The 15533-nt window shown below is 36.0% G+C and overlaps 1 protein-coding gene across 2 annotated transcripts in view; it reads left to right on the top strand.

Moving 5' to 3' along the window:
- Positions 1-15533, top strand: part of AIMP1 (aminoacyl tRNA synthetase complex interacting multifunctional protein 1) — a 43963-nt gene that overhangs the window by 15141 nt on the left and 13289 nt on the right. For both annotated transcript variants that reach the window (XM_025921754.2, XM_086704459.1), the window contains exons 4-6: positions 2546-2710; positions 5318-5523; positions 11758-11926. In XM_025921754.2, coding sequence (XP_025777539.1) covers positions 2546-2710; positions 5318-5523; positions 11758-11926 — 540 coding nt within the window. The remainder of the gene's footprint in view (positions 1-2545; positions 2711-5317; positions 5524-11757; positions 11927-15533) is intronic.

Here is a 15533-nt window from a genome sequence, read left to right as displayed (position 1 = left end):
CTCAGGATCCACATAAGAGTGAAACCATATGGTATCTGTCTTTCTCTGTATGGCTTATTTCACTTAGCGTCACACTCTCCAGTTCCATCCACATTGCTACAAAAGGCCATATTTCATTTTTTCTCATTGCCACGTAGTATTCTATTGTGTATATAAACCACAATTTCTTTATCCATTCATCAGTTGATGGACATTTAGGCTCTTTCCATAATTTGGCTATTGTTGAGAGTGCTGCTATAAACATTGGGGTACAAGTGCCCCTATGCATCAGTACTCCTGTATCCCTTGGCTAAATTCCTAGCAGTGCTATTGCTGGGTCATAGGGTAGGTCTATTTTTAATTTTCTGAGGAACCTCCACACTATTTCCAGAGCGGCTGCACCAATTTGCATTCCCACCAACAGTGCAAGAGGGTTCCTGTTTCTACACACCCTCTCCAGCATCTATAGTCTCCTGATTTGTTCATTTTGGCCACTCTGACTGGTGTGAGGTGATATCTGAGTGTGGTTTTGATTTGTATTTCCCTGATAAGGAGCGACGTTGAACATCTTTTCATGTGCCTGTTGGCCATCCGGATGTCTTCTTTAGAGAAGTGTCTATTCATGTTTTCTGCCCATTTCTTCACTGGGTTATTTGTTTTTCGGGTGTGGAGTTTGGTGAGCTCTTTATAGATTTTGGATACTAGCCCTTTGCCCGATATGTCATTTGCAAATATCTTTTCGCATTCCGTTGGTTGCCTTTTAGTTTTGTTGGTTGTTTCCTTTGCTGTGCAGAAGCTTTTTATCTTCATAAGGTCCCAGTAATTCACTTTTGCTTTTAATTCCCTTGCCTTTGGGGATGTGTCGAGTAAGAGATTGCTACAGCTGAGGTCAGAGAGGTCTTTTCCTGCTTTCTCCTCTAAGGTTTTGATGGTTTCCTGTCTCACATTCAGGTCCTTTATCCATTTTGAGTTTATTTTTGTGAATGGTGTGAGAAAGTGGTCTAGTTTCAACCTTCTGCATGTTGCTGTCCAGTTCTCCCAGCACCATTTGTTAAAGAGACTGTCTTTTTTCCATTGGATGTTCTTTCCTGCTTTGTAAAAGATGAGTTGGCCATACGTTTGTGGGCCTAGTTCTGGGGTTTCTATTCTATTCCATTGGTCTATGTGTCTGTTTTTGTGCCATAGAAAATCTTTTTAAGTGAGTTAAGTAGGCCCAAGTATAGTGAAAGCCTCTCTTACTACTTCCTATCATGTTATTCTGTCAGTGAGTGGTTTATTTTGAATTCTGTAGTATGGGTTCTACCCTTTGTGAACTAAACAAAAGTAAGGAAAAATCAATAATGTGTGCTTAAAACTATCAACTGAAGAGAATATTGTTTGTTAATGAAAAATGTGATCTTTTCAACAACAAAGAGGTTTGGAATACAGGTACAGAATTAAATAAACAGTTAAAATATTAGCAGTGTAAAACTGCTTTCCATTTTCCCAGTTTCAAAAGTTTGCCCTGGAACATTTTAAACTCTAATCTTATTAATGAAATGCTAAAGCATATCAACAGCTTAAATTAAAGTATTGTATTCTGTCGAATGGTGGAACATAAAATAAGGAGTGTCACATTACTTAATGAAGCAATAGCCTCCAGGGAACTTAAAAATACCTCAGAAAAGTGGTCTGAATATTGGCCAGAATCTAACCCACATCAAAATCCCTCACAAGATTTTGTTTTTCCATATTCACTAGGCCATGAGAGTGTTTTTAACATTGCTGAAGGAATTTTCTTCCTTAAAAAGTTTTTTGAAATAGAATTATGGACTTGCATCTCCATTAATGCTGATAAAGAAATGACTATTATTAAAACACTTTCCTGTTAATTGTTCATTATAAAAGAAAACCTGAGTGAAAAACATGCCATCTTGCCAAACCATGAGAGGCTAGTCTCTGGAGACAGACTGCCTCAGTATAAATTTATTTTCCTACCAATTCTGTGTGTGATGGGCCAAGTTTTTAACTTCTGTATTGCTCATGTTGATCATCTGTAAATGGGGATGTGAATAGAAGTTACTGCTTTTAGAGGTGCCTCGGTGGCTCAATCGCTTGAGTGTCTTAACTCTTGATTTCGGCTCAGGTCATGATTCCAGGGTCATGGGATTGAGCTCCATTTTGGGCTTTGCACTGAGCATAGAACTTGCATAAGATTCTTTGTCTCTGTCTCTTTCTCTCTCCCCCTTTCCCTTGTTTCTGTTCTCTTTCTCTAAAAAACAACAACAACAGAAAACGTACTGCTTTTAGGGTATTAGAAATACAAGAGTTAATTTATATAAATCATTTTGAAAAGTGTCTAGGACATAATACATGATAAATATTAGTCATTATTATTGTGTGCAATTGTCTCAGTTGAGTCATTAGTGATTAAATGAGGATCTTTTAACTTTTATCATGTTTAAAATATTATTAATTTTTTGGCAGCCTTTTTACAGTCTCAGAGAGTAGAGATTTGATAATCATATACAGTGAAATTTTCTTTTAAAAAGAGTTCATAATGACTTTATTTCATTTTCTGTGTCAGTGAAACAAATACCATTCCCATCTGGTACTCCACTGCAAGCTAATTCCACAGTTTCCGAAAAAGTGATACAGTCTATACCAATGACAACTGTATCTTCTGGTGCCAAAGAACAGATAACAGGAGGAAGAGCAGAAGAAAAGATGAAAGAGAAAATTGAAATGAAAGGTATTGTTAAACTTCAAGGTTACTTGGCTCTTGACTGGTTTATCAGATGTCAACATTTTCGATATTAATAGTGGTGTCAAAAGAAAGTTGAAACCTTTATGAACTAGAATAAAATAAGGAACAGTATGATATTGGAATATAGAAACTGAGCTCTAAAGGAATATGTGAAGATTGACCAGGTTGACAGGGTAGGAGTGTGTTATTTGAGGTAGAGTATGTTTTAACATAACTAAACATAGAAAGTAGATATTAAGTGTAAAGGTCCATATGTGGTTTGATGTGACTAAATTTTAGTGTATATTTCAGTTTCAGAGAAGTCACAGGTAGAAAGTTAGCTTTTTAGTCTTTTCTAATTTATCCTTAACCTTATTGCTTGAAGCTATTCTCATAAATCTGACTCTTTTGACCTCGTCTCCTTTACTCCTTTGTAGATTTCATTTTTCTAGGTATGTCTAAAAAAAGTGCTTTTATAATTCATTATTCATACCTCTCATAACACTTGTAACCACTTAAGATTTTTTGGAAAATATGGCTGAGGAATTTGTGAACTAACCTAAGCCAATTTAGCATCTAACACTTACCAGTTCCTTTTGGTAAACATCAGTAACCTTTCTTAGAAGTAGATAGGAGCTGTACATCTTCTACATAACTTCACCACTGGGTGGTATGGTTATAGTGAAAGCAACTCAAACTAATTCTTTCACTTTATAAAATTCATTCAGATGTAGGCACAAAGCAATCAGCCTGTTCTAAGTATGATGAAGTTCATACCCAAAATAAGATACGTTGTATTTTTGTGACTGCAGGATTAGTTAATCTTCTAGTCAAATGAGACAAGAGTCTTCCTTTGTGGGAGGAGGAAGTACACAAGACCAAATGGAGCTCTATGTCTAGAATGCCTGTGTCCAGTGGTACTGTCTGTAGTGATGGAGATACTGTATGGCTTCATAATCCAACACAGTAGCTAATAACCAGTGATGGCTGTTGAACATTTTAAATGTGTCTGGTGTGACTAAGGAACAGAGTTTTTTATTATTTTAAATTTAAATGTAAATAGCTATGTGTGGTTGGCAGCTACCATATTGGGCAGTGCTGGGATAGTGGGGTGTTCCATTGGTGCTTGGCTGCTAGAATTGCCAGAATCCATTTCTGCCCATGCAGAGGCTATGGTTACAATACAGTCTTTGTAGCCTGCCACATGTGAGCATCGCTTATCTTTTAACGAAACATGTCTAAAATCTTTTATGATGACTAAGCTCTTGGTATAGATTTTGACGTTTGCAGTCACCTCTGGACTATGGATTCCTGATAAAAGTATTGCAAATGCCTAGGGAGTAGATTAAAGTTAAAAATGTAGATATGTAGATATACTGTTATACTGCATTATATTAAATATATAGATTATCACTCAAAGGTAACTAAGATTTTTGGTGTATTGTTTCCTAGTAATTTTGTTGTATATTCTATATCACTTGGATTTTTACTAGCTTTTGCTAGTAAGATTAAACATTGTTCATTATTTTGAATTACCTCTTCTTTTGTAATCTCTCTTTGTATAAATTGTGAATGTCCTTACACAAAATCATTCTTTCCCACTTTAGGCAGAATTATTTATCTCTGCATTTCTGTAGTATATCTTTGTGTATGTAATGTTTGTCACATATTCATTATATGTATCTGTCTTCCTTAAAAGAGATTTTCAGTGCCTTGGATCTCAGTAAATATTTGTTCAAAGATTAAACAAAGGTATAATCGAGAAGGAGTGCTTCTAAGTCACAACTATTTATCTCTACCCTGTAGGTTGCAGGTGAATAAGTTTTTATTTTGTTTTACTTTTTTTTCTGCCAGAGAAGCTAAATGTAAACTTAAGGAATATGAATTCTTCATAGGTCACATTTTGATTCAGTGATCAAAGTGATCAAAATGCTAATAAGAGTTAGATTTTCAACATAAATAAGAGGAGTATTTTTAAAACATTAGAATAAAATGTTCCCTTCTCCATAGTCGCTCAGATAAACCTAAAACCCTAAGTGTTCAGAGAAATACAAGAAATGATGAAATTCATTGTATAGTTATTGGTGTGTTTAAAGAGAGAAACATTTTATCAGTGAAATTATACTTGATTATATAGTTCATTCTCTTAGCTGGCTACTAATTGTGATGTTCTTCCTAAATAAAGGATTTTTCACTTTCTAAAGAGTCACAGTAAAAATTTTAAAGGATTTTCTCCAACTCTGTTTCAGGGAAAGGCAAATTTTCTCAATAAAAGTCCGTTTAATATCTTAAGCTTTGCAGACCAAAAAGTCATCATAACTACTCAACTGTGCTATACTGCAAAGGCATCCATAGACATTATGTAAATAAATGAACATGGTTTACCAGCTTCTATTCTATGTCTTTAGAGATTTAGGCAGTTATTTAAGAGAGAAATAGCTAAATTAGGGTTCAGGAAATTAGGACTCGAATAATTCTTTGTTACTATTTAAGTGAAGGTAGGAGATAAACACTCTTTTTCTTTTGAAGCTCATCAGTATTGAAGCTAATGAGTTTTTCATAGTTTACTTTTGTTTTACTTCTGATGTTTAACTATTCAAAAATATTTTTTAGAGAAAAAGGAGAAAAAACAATCAATAGCAGGAAGTGCTGACTCTAAGCCAATAGATGTTTCTCGTCTGGATCTTCGAGTTGGTTGTATCATTACTGCCAGAAAACATCCTGATGCAGATTCTTTATATGTAGAAGAAATAGATGTTGGAGAAACAGCCCCAAGAACAGTTGTCAGTGGCCTGGTGAATCATGTTCCTCTTGAACAGGTAATCTGTACAATTAAAATTACTTCTGCATACACACGTCACTTTTTCTTGATGTTCTTCCATATAATTTTGTATAAGGTGGCCATACCACATGAGCCAGTATTGACTGGATCATTTGATTAATTTTTAATAAAATAAATTTCACCAAAAAAAGTGAATAAAAGTACCAAAAACCTGCAAAAGAGTTGCAAATTAAGATCAAATTCATGAGGATAGAAAGAAAGAAGATGGGGCATCTGGGTGGCTCAGTTGGTTAAGCATCCGACTCTTGATTTCAGCTCAGGTCATGATCTTACAGCTCGTGAGTTTGAGCCCCATGTCCAGCTCTGGGCTGACTGTGGAGCCTGCTTGAGATTCTCCTTCTCCCTCTTTCTCTGCTCCTCCCCTGCTTATGCTATAAATCTCTCTCTCAGATAAATAAACATTTAAAAAAAAAAAAGATGCATTATTTTTTCTCAGTTTTTAAAATGTTTTTAGTTTAGTGTTTTATATGTAATATAGTATAAATATCTTTATCATCATTGTTCTGTCATGGAATTTTATTATTCCTTGATTTTTTTAAATCACTGTTATGTAAACCCAGAAAGCATCAATCTAAAAAGTAAGGGTAAGAATGAATCTTTTTTTTTTTTTATATAACTCAAGAAATATTTTCATACTTGAAGAAAAAAAGAGGAGAGGGGCTAATGGAGCTTGAACTTAAAATTTTTAATGGATTTTTTTGTTTCTTAAAAACTGGATGTTTTATATTTTGTTATTACTTAGGTCTTTAAAATATGTGTATGTGTGTGTGCGTGTGTGTGTATAGACGTGTGTATTTCCAATGACAGTGGAAAAACTTACAGGCAGTAATGGTTTTAATTTGGTCTTTCAAGACATCTATAGTAATTTGAGTCATCTGCCTATTTCCTTTGCCCCATGGTGCTTCGGAGATACTGCAAAGGCTGTAGACATTTAACATTAAAATAGTTCTTCTCTGTTCATTGCCAACTCTGTTGCTTATTCACTTTGCGATTTTGAATAAATCCCTACATTCATTCATTCATACTTCCAGATACTTCCAGGCACTATTCTAGATAAGGGATATAGCAGTGCATTAGGATGACTGGTAGGTAGGTAGGTAGGTAGGTAGGTAGGTAGGTAGGTAGATTTGTTTAGAAAACAAAAACCAAAAACCTGCCTTTGTGAAGCTCACAACCCTATGGGGTAGTGAGAAAAATCAACATATAGAGTATATTGAATAGTGGTAAGTATTAAAAGAAAAATAAAGTAGGGAAAGAGTCTATGAGTTGAAGTTAGAATTATGTAATTTTATATAAAGTAGCCTGGGAAGGCATCACAAAGAGACATTTAAGTAAAGGTCTGAGAAAGTGAAGAAAAGTCGTATGTCTGTCTGGTAGAAGAGCATTTCAGGCAGTTGTAAGTCAGATGTGTGCCTGGCATGTTGCAAGAACAGCAGGAAGCAGTGTCACTACAGCAGAGTAAATAAGGGGGAATACCATGCAGTATGAAATCAGAGAGAGGGATGCCAGATGACCTAAGATCTTACAGATCATTGTATAGACTTTGACTTATATTCTGAATGAGGTGAAAGCCATTGGAGACCTGTTGAACCAAGGAGAAACATGGCCTACCTCATAAATTAATAGGATCATCTGGCTGTTCTGTTCAGGTGAGAAAAACAGATATAAGCAGTTTAGTGAAAGTTTCTCTTTAAAAAAAGACTTGGTTCCTGTGTATGCTTTTGTTCCCTCTTTTTAACACTCCTCTTTTCTAGGACCAGGACTTCTTTATAACTGCTTATGGTGTTAGGTTCATAAGAAGCTCTGGAGAAAAGAACCAATTGATCTTGAGCCAGCTCAAATTGGAAAATCTCCTCCTACATTGGGTTTCATCTTTTTTGTTCCCACAAGTTGCAGACAATTTCTTCTCTTCCTACAACTGTCAGCCATAGCCTTAAACAAAGCTGTTTATATACACATCTGTATCTAACCTGTCAAGACAGTAGCAGTAAATATTGTATAAAGCAGAAGCACTTTGCCCCCAAATTGCATACTAAACTTTGTAGATTTGTGTGTTTTTCTAATGTAAAGGTCCATGGGTATCATCTGATGCTTTAACAGTTGCATCTAGACAACCCTGTTCTTTTTTCTTATACATATATTCTATAACTTCTTTTCTAACATGTGGCATTTTCAAATTATGTATATGAAGAAGAGTCTTACTCATGAAGACCTCTGAAAAGGGGGCCTTTTGAATTTGAGTCTTAGGCCTGTTACGATTTTTATTTATTATTTTTTAATCATAGGATTTGGGGGTAAATTTCCCATAACATTAATTTATAAAAGCATTATTTATTTATTTATTTATTTATTTATTTATTGTTTAATGTTTCTTTATTTTGAGAGAGCACGCACTAGTGTGTGGGAGAGGGGCTGAGAGAGAGAGAGAGAGAGAGAGAGAGAGAGTGCCAAGCAGGCTTTGTGCTGTCAGTGCAGAGCCTGATTGGGGTTCAAACCCAAGAACCGTAAGATCATGACCTGAGCCGAAATCAGGAGTTGGACACTTGACCAATTGAGCCACCCAGGCACCCGCAAACCATCTTTTTTTATTTAGAATGTGCCTTTTCTCTTCCTCTGCTGTAATAATTCTCTTGTATGCTATTTTAAGCTTGTTGAAAGAACATAAACAACTGTGTTCCTTGGTTTTTCTAAATGGGGAAAAAGTTAAGACACTTCAACTTGTGAAGATTAAAGAAATTTCTGTTCACTTCTATGACAAATTGTAGAAATGGCCTAAATGTTATATGCAGTGTACATAATACTTTTGATATTTGTTTTTGAAGTATAGTTGACTTGCAATGTTATGTTAATTTCAGGTGTACAATTGTTTCAGTGATTTAACATTTCTATTCATTACTCAGTGCTCACCACAATAAGGGTAGTCACCATGCAAAGTTACTAAAATATTATTGATTATATTCCCTATACTGTACTTTTCATCTCCATCACTTATTTATTTTATAACTGAAAGTTTGTACCTCTTAATCCCCTATACTTATTTTGCCCATCCTCCCACCCACTCTCCTATCCACTTCCCTCCTGACAGCCACAAATTTGTTCTCTGTATTTAAGGGTCTGTTGTTTGTTTATTTCTTTTGTGTTTTAGATTCTACATATAAGTGAAATCATTTGGTATTTGTATTTCTCTGTTTGATTTCTTTCACTTTACATCATACCCTCTAATTCCATCCATGTTGTCTCAAATGGCAAGATTTCATTCTTTTTGTGGCCGAGTAATGTTCCACTCTATGAGTATTCCACATTATGTATATTTCTATATGTATATACACACACATACACATATGTATGTATACATGTTTATCCATTCATCTATCTGTGGACCCTAGGGTTGCTTCCATATCTTGGCTATTAGAAATAATCCTGCAATGGGGCGCCTGGGTGGCACAGTCGGTTAAGCGTCCGACTTCAGCCAGGTCACAATCTCGCGGTCCGTGAGTTCGAGCCCCGCATCAGGCTCTGGGCTGATGGCTCAGAGCCTGGAGCCTGTTTCCGATTCTGTGTCTCCCTCTCTCTCTGCTCCTCCCCCGTTCATGCTCTGTCTCTCTCTGTCCCAAAAATAAATAAACGTTGAAAAAAAAAATTTATAAAAAGAAATAATCCTGCAGTAAATGTAAAGGTGTGTATCTTTTTGAATTTGGGTTTTCATTTTATTTGGGTAAGTGCCCAGTGGTGGAATTACTGTATCATATGGTATTTCTATTTTCAATTTTTTGAGGAACGTCCAAACCTTTTCTCTAGTGGTTGCACTGATTTACATTCCACCAACACTGCATGAGAATTTTTTTTCTCCATATCCTTGCCAGCACTTATTTCTTGGCTTTTTAATACTAGCAATTCTGCCTGTTGTGAAGTGATATCTCATTGTGGTTTTGATTTACATTTACCTGATGAATAGTGATGTTGAGTATTTTTTTGTATATCTGTTGGCCATCTGTCTGTCTGTGGAAAAATATCTACTCAGGCCCTCTGTCCATTTTTAATTGCATTGTTTGTGGCTTTTTTGATGTTGAATTGTATAAGTTCTTTATATATTTTGGATATTAACCCCCTATGGGAAGAATCATTTGCAAATGTCTCTCTCATTCAGTGGGTTGCCTTTTTGTTTTGATGATGATTTCCTTTGTTGTACAAAAGCTTTTGTAGTCGCAATAGTTTAATTTTGCTTTTGTTTCCCTTGACTGAGGAGACATACCTAGAAAAATGTTTCTGTGGCCTTTGTCAAAGAAATAACAGCCTGTGTTTTCTTCTAGTTTTATGGTTTCAGGTCTCATAGTTAGGTCGTTAATCATTTTGAGTGTATTTTTGTGTATGGTGTAAGAAAGTGGTCAAGTTTCATTCTTTTACATGTGGCTGTCAAGTATTCCCAGCACCATAAATTGAAAAGACTGTCTTTTCCCCATTATATATTCTTGTCTTCTTCGTTGTAGATTAATTGACCATATAAGTATAGTTTTATTTCTGGGCTCTCTTTTCTGTTCCATTGATCTATATGTATCTATTTTGTGCCGTACCATACTGTTTTGATTACTGCAGCTTTGTAGTATATCTTAAAATCTGGGATTATGATACCTCCAGTTTTGTTGTTCTTTTTCAAGATTGGTGTGGCTGTAGATATGCTTACGACTACAATGACTCTCTTCGCTACCTGTTCTTACACTGGACAGGGTTTACTTCCATTGCTGTTGATAGACTTGTGAGCTTACTGGTAGATGGAGCCAGCACTCACCTTAACCGTCTGCAGGTAACCTCTGTAACAGGTGCAGGTGCATGAAGGGCAAGGCTTGCTCCCTGAACAGCCTGGTAAGAGGCCTCATTGCAGCAAGTGTGGTTGTGCTGGTGTGTAGGGTTATCTCCCCTTCTTTCCAGGGCTGCAGTCACTTTGGAGTGGTCTAAGACCTGCTTGCTTCCTGTATTTGACATGGTAGGATCTGCTTTGGAAGGGTACCTCCTGTTGTGGGTGGATTAGGTGGTGCATGTATGCAAGGGAATGCAAGGGCATGTGGTGCTGGTAAGTTAGATGGAGAGTGATAGCACTGGCTTCTGCAAACTTCAGGCCATCTAGGCGGGGGAGAGCAAGAAAAATGATGCCCTCTGGCACTACTTTCTTTCCCAGAGATGTTTCTGGTAGATCTCTGCCTGTCTAACATATCCTAAGATTAGTCAATAAATCTTCACAAATACCTCAGATACTTCAAATTGCTGCTTTGGTGCTGTGTCTGGTGATGGCTCTTTTAGTGTGGGGGCTCCGTTTACTGTCACTCTCTGGTTTTCCCAGTTAAGCCCTGCTGATTTTTAAAGCTTCTAGAGTTAAGTCCTCCTGTTTTTCAAAGCCAGATGTTAGGAAGATTCATCTTCCCAGTTTGGGTCCCTAGGTGTGGGGTCTGACCCCCTTACTCCTCTGTGTTTTGTGACGTTCATCCTGTTTGTGGTTAGTCGCCAGGGTTCCCAACTGTGTCTCTACGCTTCCTATTCTTTTTGATTTTGTCTTCTCTCTAGCTGTGGATGATCTGAAGTGCCAGTCTTCAGGTCGATTTCAGAGTTAGTTGCAGTAGATGCAGTTGTTTCATTGGCGTGTCCGTGGGACTAGGTGAGCTCAGGATCCTCCTATTCCGATCTTCCCAAGAGTAATTTTTAAATTAGGACATGAATCTTGGCAATGACCAAGTATGACATAGTATTGGCAATGACCAAATATGTATGGAAAAAAGGATTGTTCATTTATTTCAGTGCTAACACTATGCTAAATGTTTTACATACATGTTACAATATACTCCTAGAGTGGGCTATTTAAGTGGGATATCATTTTCCTCATTTTGTGAGGAAAAAAACATTTCAACTTTATACAATCTGATTGCTAGTACATGGCAGCTACATTCAAAACCACAGCTGTTTCACTCAGTCTAAAAATTATTTAACTGAATAGTCTTGCCTCTGCTCCTTCAACTATAGGGCACTGTCAGTTTGTGGAATTTTTTTTTTCATATTTATGTAAGACTTCATAACAACAATAAAAGATTTTGGACACAGAGACAGATACATCTACAAACACAGAACATTTTATATTTAGCATATTAGATGTAGCTTAGTGTATTCTAGGTGTAATTATTGTAATCTCTGTATATATTTAATCACTAATTTGTGTTTCACACAGATGCAAAATCGGATGGTGATTTTACTTTGTAACCTGAAACCTGCAAAGATGAGGGGAGTAATATCTCAGGCAATGGTAATGTGTGCTAGTTCACCTGAGAAGGTTGAAATCTTGGCACCTCCTACTGGGTCTGTTCCTGGAGACAGAATTATTTTTGATGCTTTTCCTGGTAAGTATTAGTCATTATTTAAAATAGTTTGGGAATCATTGTTCTTTTGTAGTATTTAGTTTAAAACCAGTCTTGGTTTAGTTTAAAACCAAGGCTTTACATTAATGACCATTATTATTAAGATTTTATTATTGAGTTTCTTGAGATTGTTTCAAGATGGCACATTAAGCACACCATCTAACCATCACCCTCCCCATGAATGCACACATTGCATAAAACTCTAGAGAGAGGGGTGCCTGGGTGGCTTAGTCAGTTAAGCATCCGACTCTTGGTTTTAGCTCAGGTCATGATCTTGGGGTTTTTGAGTTCAAGCCTCACATCGGGCTCTGTGAGGACAGCACAGAGCCTGCCTGGGATTCTTTGTCTCCCTCTCTCTTTGCTCCTTCCCCACTTATGTTCGCTCGCTCTTTCTCTCTCTCTCAAAAATAAATAAACATTAAAAATATATGTTTTTAAAAAACACTAGAGAGAGTTTGCTCTAGGCAAAATACTAGTAACACTTACATAGCAGAGGAGTATGTTATAGATAGAGAACTAATTAATGTGCTGCAGAGTCTTTGAAGCTATAGATTATCTCAGAATGCAGCACAATAAGATGAAAAGTTCATACGTGGGGGAAGAAATATGTAATTCTCCAAGTCCATCTAATAATGTACTTGCATATGCTTTTACTTGACTTCAGGATATAGAGAAAAATTGAGTTAAAACTTGTATTTATTGTAATAATCTCAAAGGAGGTTGCTTTCATATTGCTTGTTTTCTCCACTAAAATGGTCCTGAGATAGAAGAAGTTTTATCATGTGTGAAAAAGTTTCTTCATATAGGTCTTTGAAGCAAAAGAGAAAGGATGCTTGTCAGATATGGAATAAATATTTCCTTCATGAAAGGAGGAGGAAAAACAAAAGAATGCATTTACTTAAAGGATGTTCATTTGACTACAGAGTAATGGGAAAAGTAGAAATAAATTAGGGTAAAAAGGAGAATTAGGTCTAAAAGTCAGAATTGATTTGGAAACATATTTGTAGAAACAGCTGTTTTAATAGCAAGGCTGATGTGATTAGATGGGCCTGCTTTTTAAATCCTGTGTTAACTATGTTTGATAAAATATTAGGATATGAAGGATTTTAACACTGGACTAAGATAGAAAATATGGTTGGAACCATGGGTTAATTTCCTTGAAACTCAGCTTCCCCCCTCTCCTGGTCAAAGTAGGCTAATGTAAAAAACACAGGGATTGTTTAGCAAGTATCTGTGACTTTGAATACAAGTGTATGTCTTGAACCTTGGTAGAACGAAAACCTTAGTAGTCTGTTTTCTAAGAATCTTTTTTGTTAAACTAGGTTTTGGGAAAATCTCATTTAGAATCATTTCTTAAAGCAGCATGATGGCTTTTGGTTCTAGGAGCATATGATCACCCCTCTGCTACCACAATATCAAAACACTTCCCCAAACTTCACACTTTGGGGTAAATCGTTTGTATATCTGACAAACCTAAAATTCTATTGAGAAGTCTCATTCACTAAATTGGAATAGAATGACAATAAAAGTAAACTTTTTCCTTTAAGATACTTTTGGTTTACCTTTCCAAGTTAACATTTCCCTTCCTTTCTGTTTAAACCCGTAAGATTTTGGGGCGCCTGGGTGGCTCAGTCAGCTGAGCGTCTGACTTTGGCTCAGGTCATGATCTCGCGGTCTGTGAATTCGAGCCCTGCATTGGGCTCTGTGCTGTCAGCTCAGAGCCTGGAGGCCGCTTCAGATTCTGTGTCTCCCTCTCTCTCTGCCCCTCCCCTGCTCATGCCGTGTTTCTTTCTGTCTCAAAAATAAATAAAAACATTTAAAAAAGATTTAAAAAAATAAACAAACATAAGATTTAGTATGTTTTCTTTAAGTGTTATTTTGTGATGTAAATTGTAGAGTTATATGCTTAGAATTGGAAGAAAATCCACTATTTTATAGATTTGTTTTGAGGCCCAACAAAACTCAGCTTCTTGCTTACAGTTATACAGAGTTAGTGAAGGGATCAAAGAATAAATGTGCCTGAATTTATAGCACTGTAGCATTTTTGTTGATTGCTGCTTGCTTTGAATTAATATGGACTATTTCATTAATGAAGGCTTCTTATTCTTTTAGTTCTATTCTTTAGTTTTAGTTCAGGTTTCATTCCATTATCTCAAAGAATTGACAGGTAGTATTTCAGCAATTGAATCAGGTTTATTTGGATGCTACTATTGAGTATATTGAAAGTTTTTCATTAGTTACTCAGTGACTTAGCATTAGAGATGTTAATAGCCCAGTATGGATTTCTTGTCTTTATTATATTCTCTAATCTATCCATTTGGCTTCTTATGTGTTTATATTTACATTGTTCCAAAGTCTGATATTTCTTGCAAATTCATAGTTTCCCCTTGCGCATCAGCACATGAGTATGTGGAGAAGGTACAGAAATATAAAGTGAAAAAAGGGAAAACCTGACCTTTTAAAATGGCCCATGAGATTATATTCTTAAGCATCAAATAATTGATGAATTTTAGGACGTGAGGTTTGTTAATGTTCATCTTGCTTATGCTTCCATATCAGTTGCTTCTGGAGCAGTAAATCTGAAAGGAATAGCAGTTAATACTATGCAGCAGGCCATTAGTCTTACATTTTTCTTTTTTTTTTTTTCTTTTTCTAGTCAGATCCATGATTTATCAGTGCTTTATTTTTCAGCATCTGTTTTACATTTTAAAGCTTAAGGTGTCTGCTGGTACATTTTGATGTTCACTTGATGTGCTCAGTGTCTGGAGACTTACATTTCATGTTATATAAAGTGTGGTATAGAAATTGCATTTGGGACTCAAACGTTTGAAGTGCTGTTTGGCCTTGAAAAGGCATTTACACCTAACAACTATTCCAACTACAAATCGAAAAAGTTCCATAGAGTTTAGAAGATGCCAAATGATATTTTTTATAACACTGACTAGAAACCCTCCCCACCCAGTACTTCTTAAAATTTTCAGTTTGTGAAGCTGTACATTTTACTATTTAAATGTGATAACTAGTCCCGAAAGCACCACGCAAAACTAACTTGAAAATAATATTATGGCTAGAAGACAGTAGCAACAACAGCCTTTTGAGAGTACTTTTTGAGAGTACACTGGATTTCGTCTAATAATAAATGAGAATTTGCATTCAGACGTTTAACTTCCTAGATCATGCTTATTTCTATTGTTATTGGGTCTTATTAATATGTTAGAGGTTAATCACAAAGCATGTATGATATGTACAAGAGTATTGAATTTTTGATGCCTTTATTCTTAAAAATAGATATAAACTTCTTTCTAAAACCCATTTCAGTCAGGTTTCCCTACTATTTTTTCCAGAACTTCTCTGATCAGGGTCACCAATTTCTCTCAGTACCTAAATATCCTTGGCTAGTTCTTAGACTTTTTCTTAATTATCTTGGTTTCTGGCACCTGGTGGCCTGGTGGTCCTCCTGCTTCACTGGTCCTCCTTCTTAATTCCTTTGCTGATTCTTCCTCACCTCCCTGACCCCTTAACATTGGAATATCCCAGACCTTGGTCTTTGACCTCTATTTCTTTCTGTACTTGACCTCTTCTCTTTTCT

This window comes from Puma concolor, chromosome B1, assembly GCF_028749965.1.
Source record: "Puma concolor isolate L17-30 chromosome B1, mPumCon1.1.hap2, whole genome shotgun sequence".
Classification (NCBI taxonomy): Eukaryota; Metazoa; Chordata; class Mammalia; order Carnivora; family Felidae; genus Puma; species Puma concolor.
This window is presented reverse-complemented; position numbering and strand designations above follow the sequence as displayed.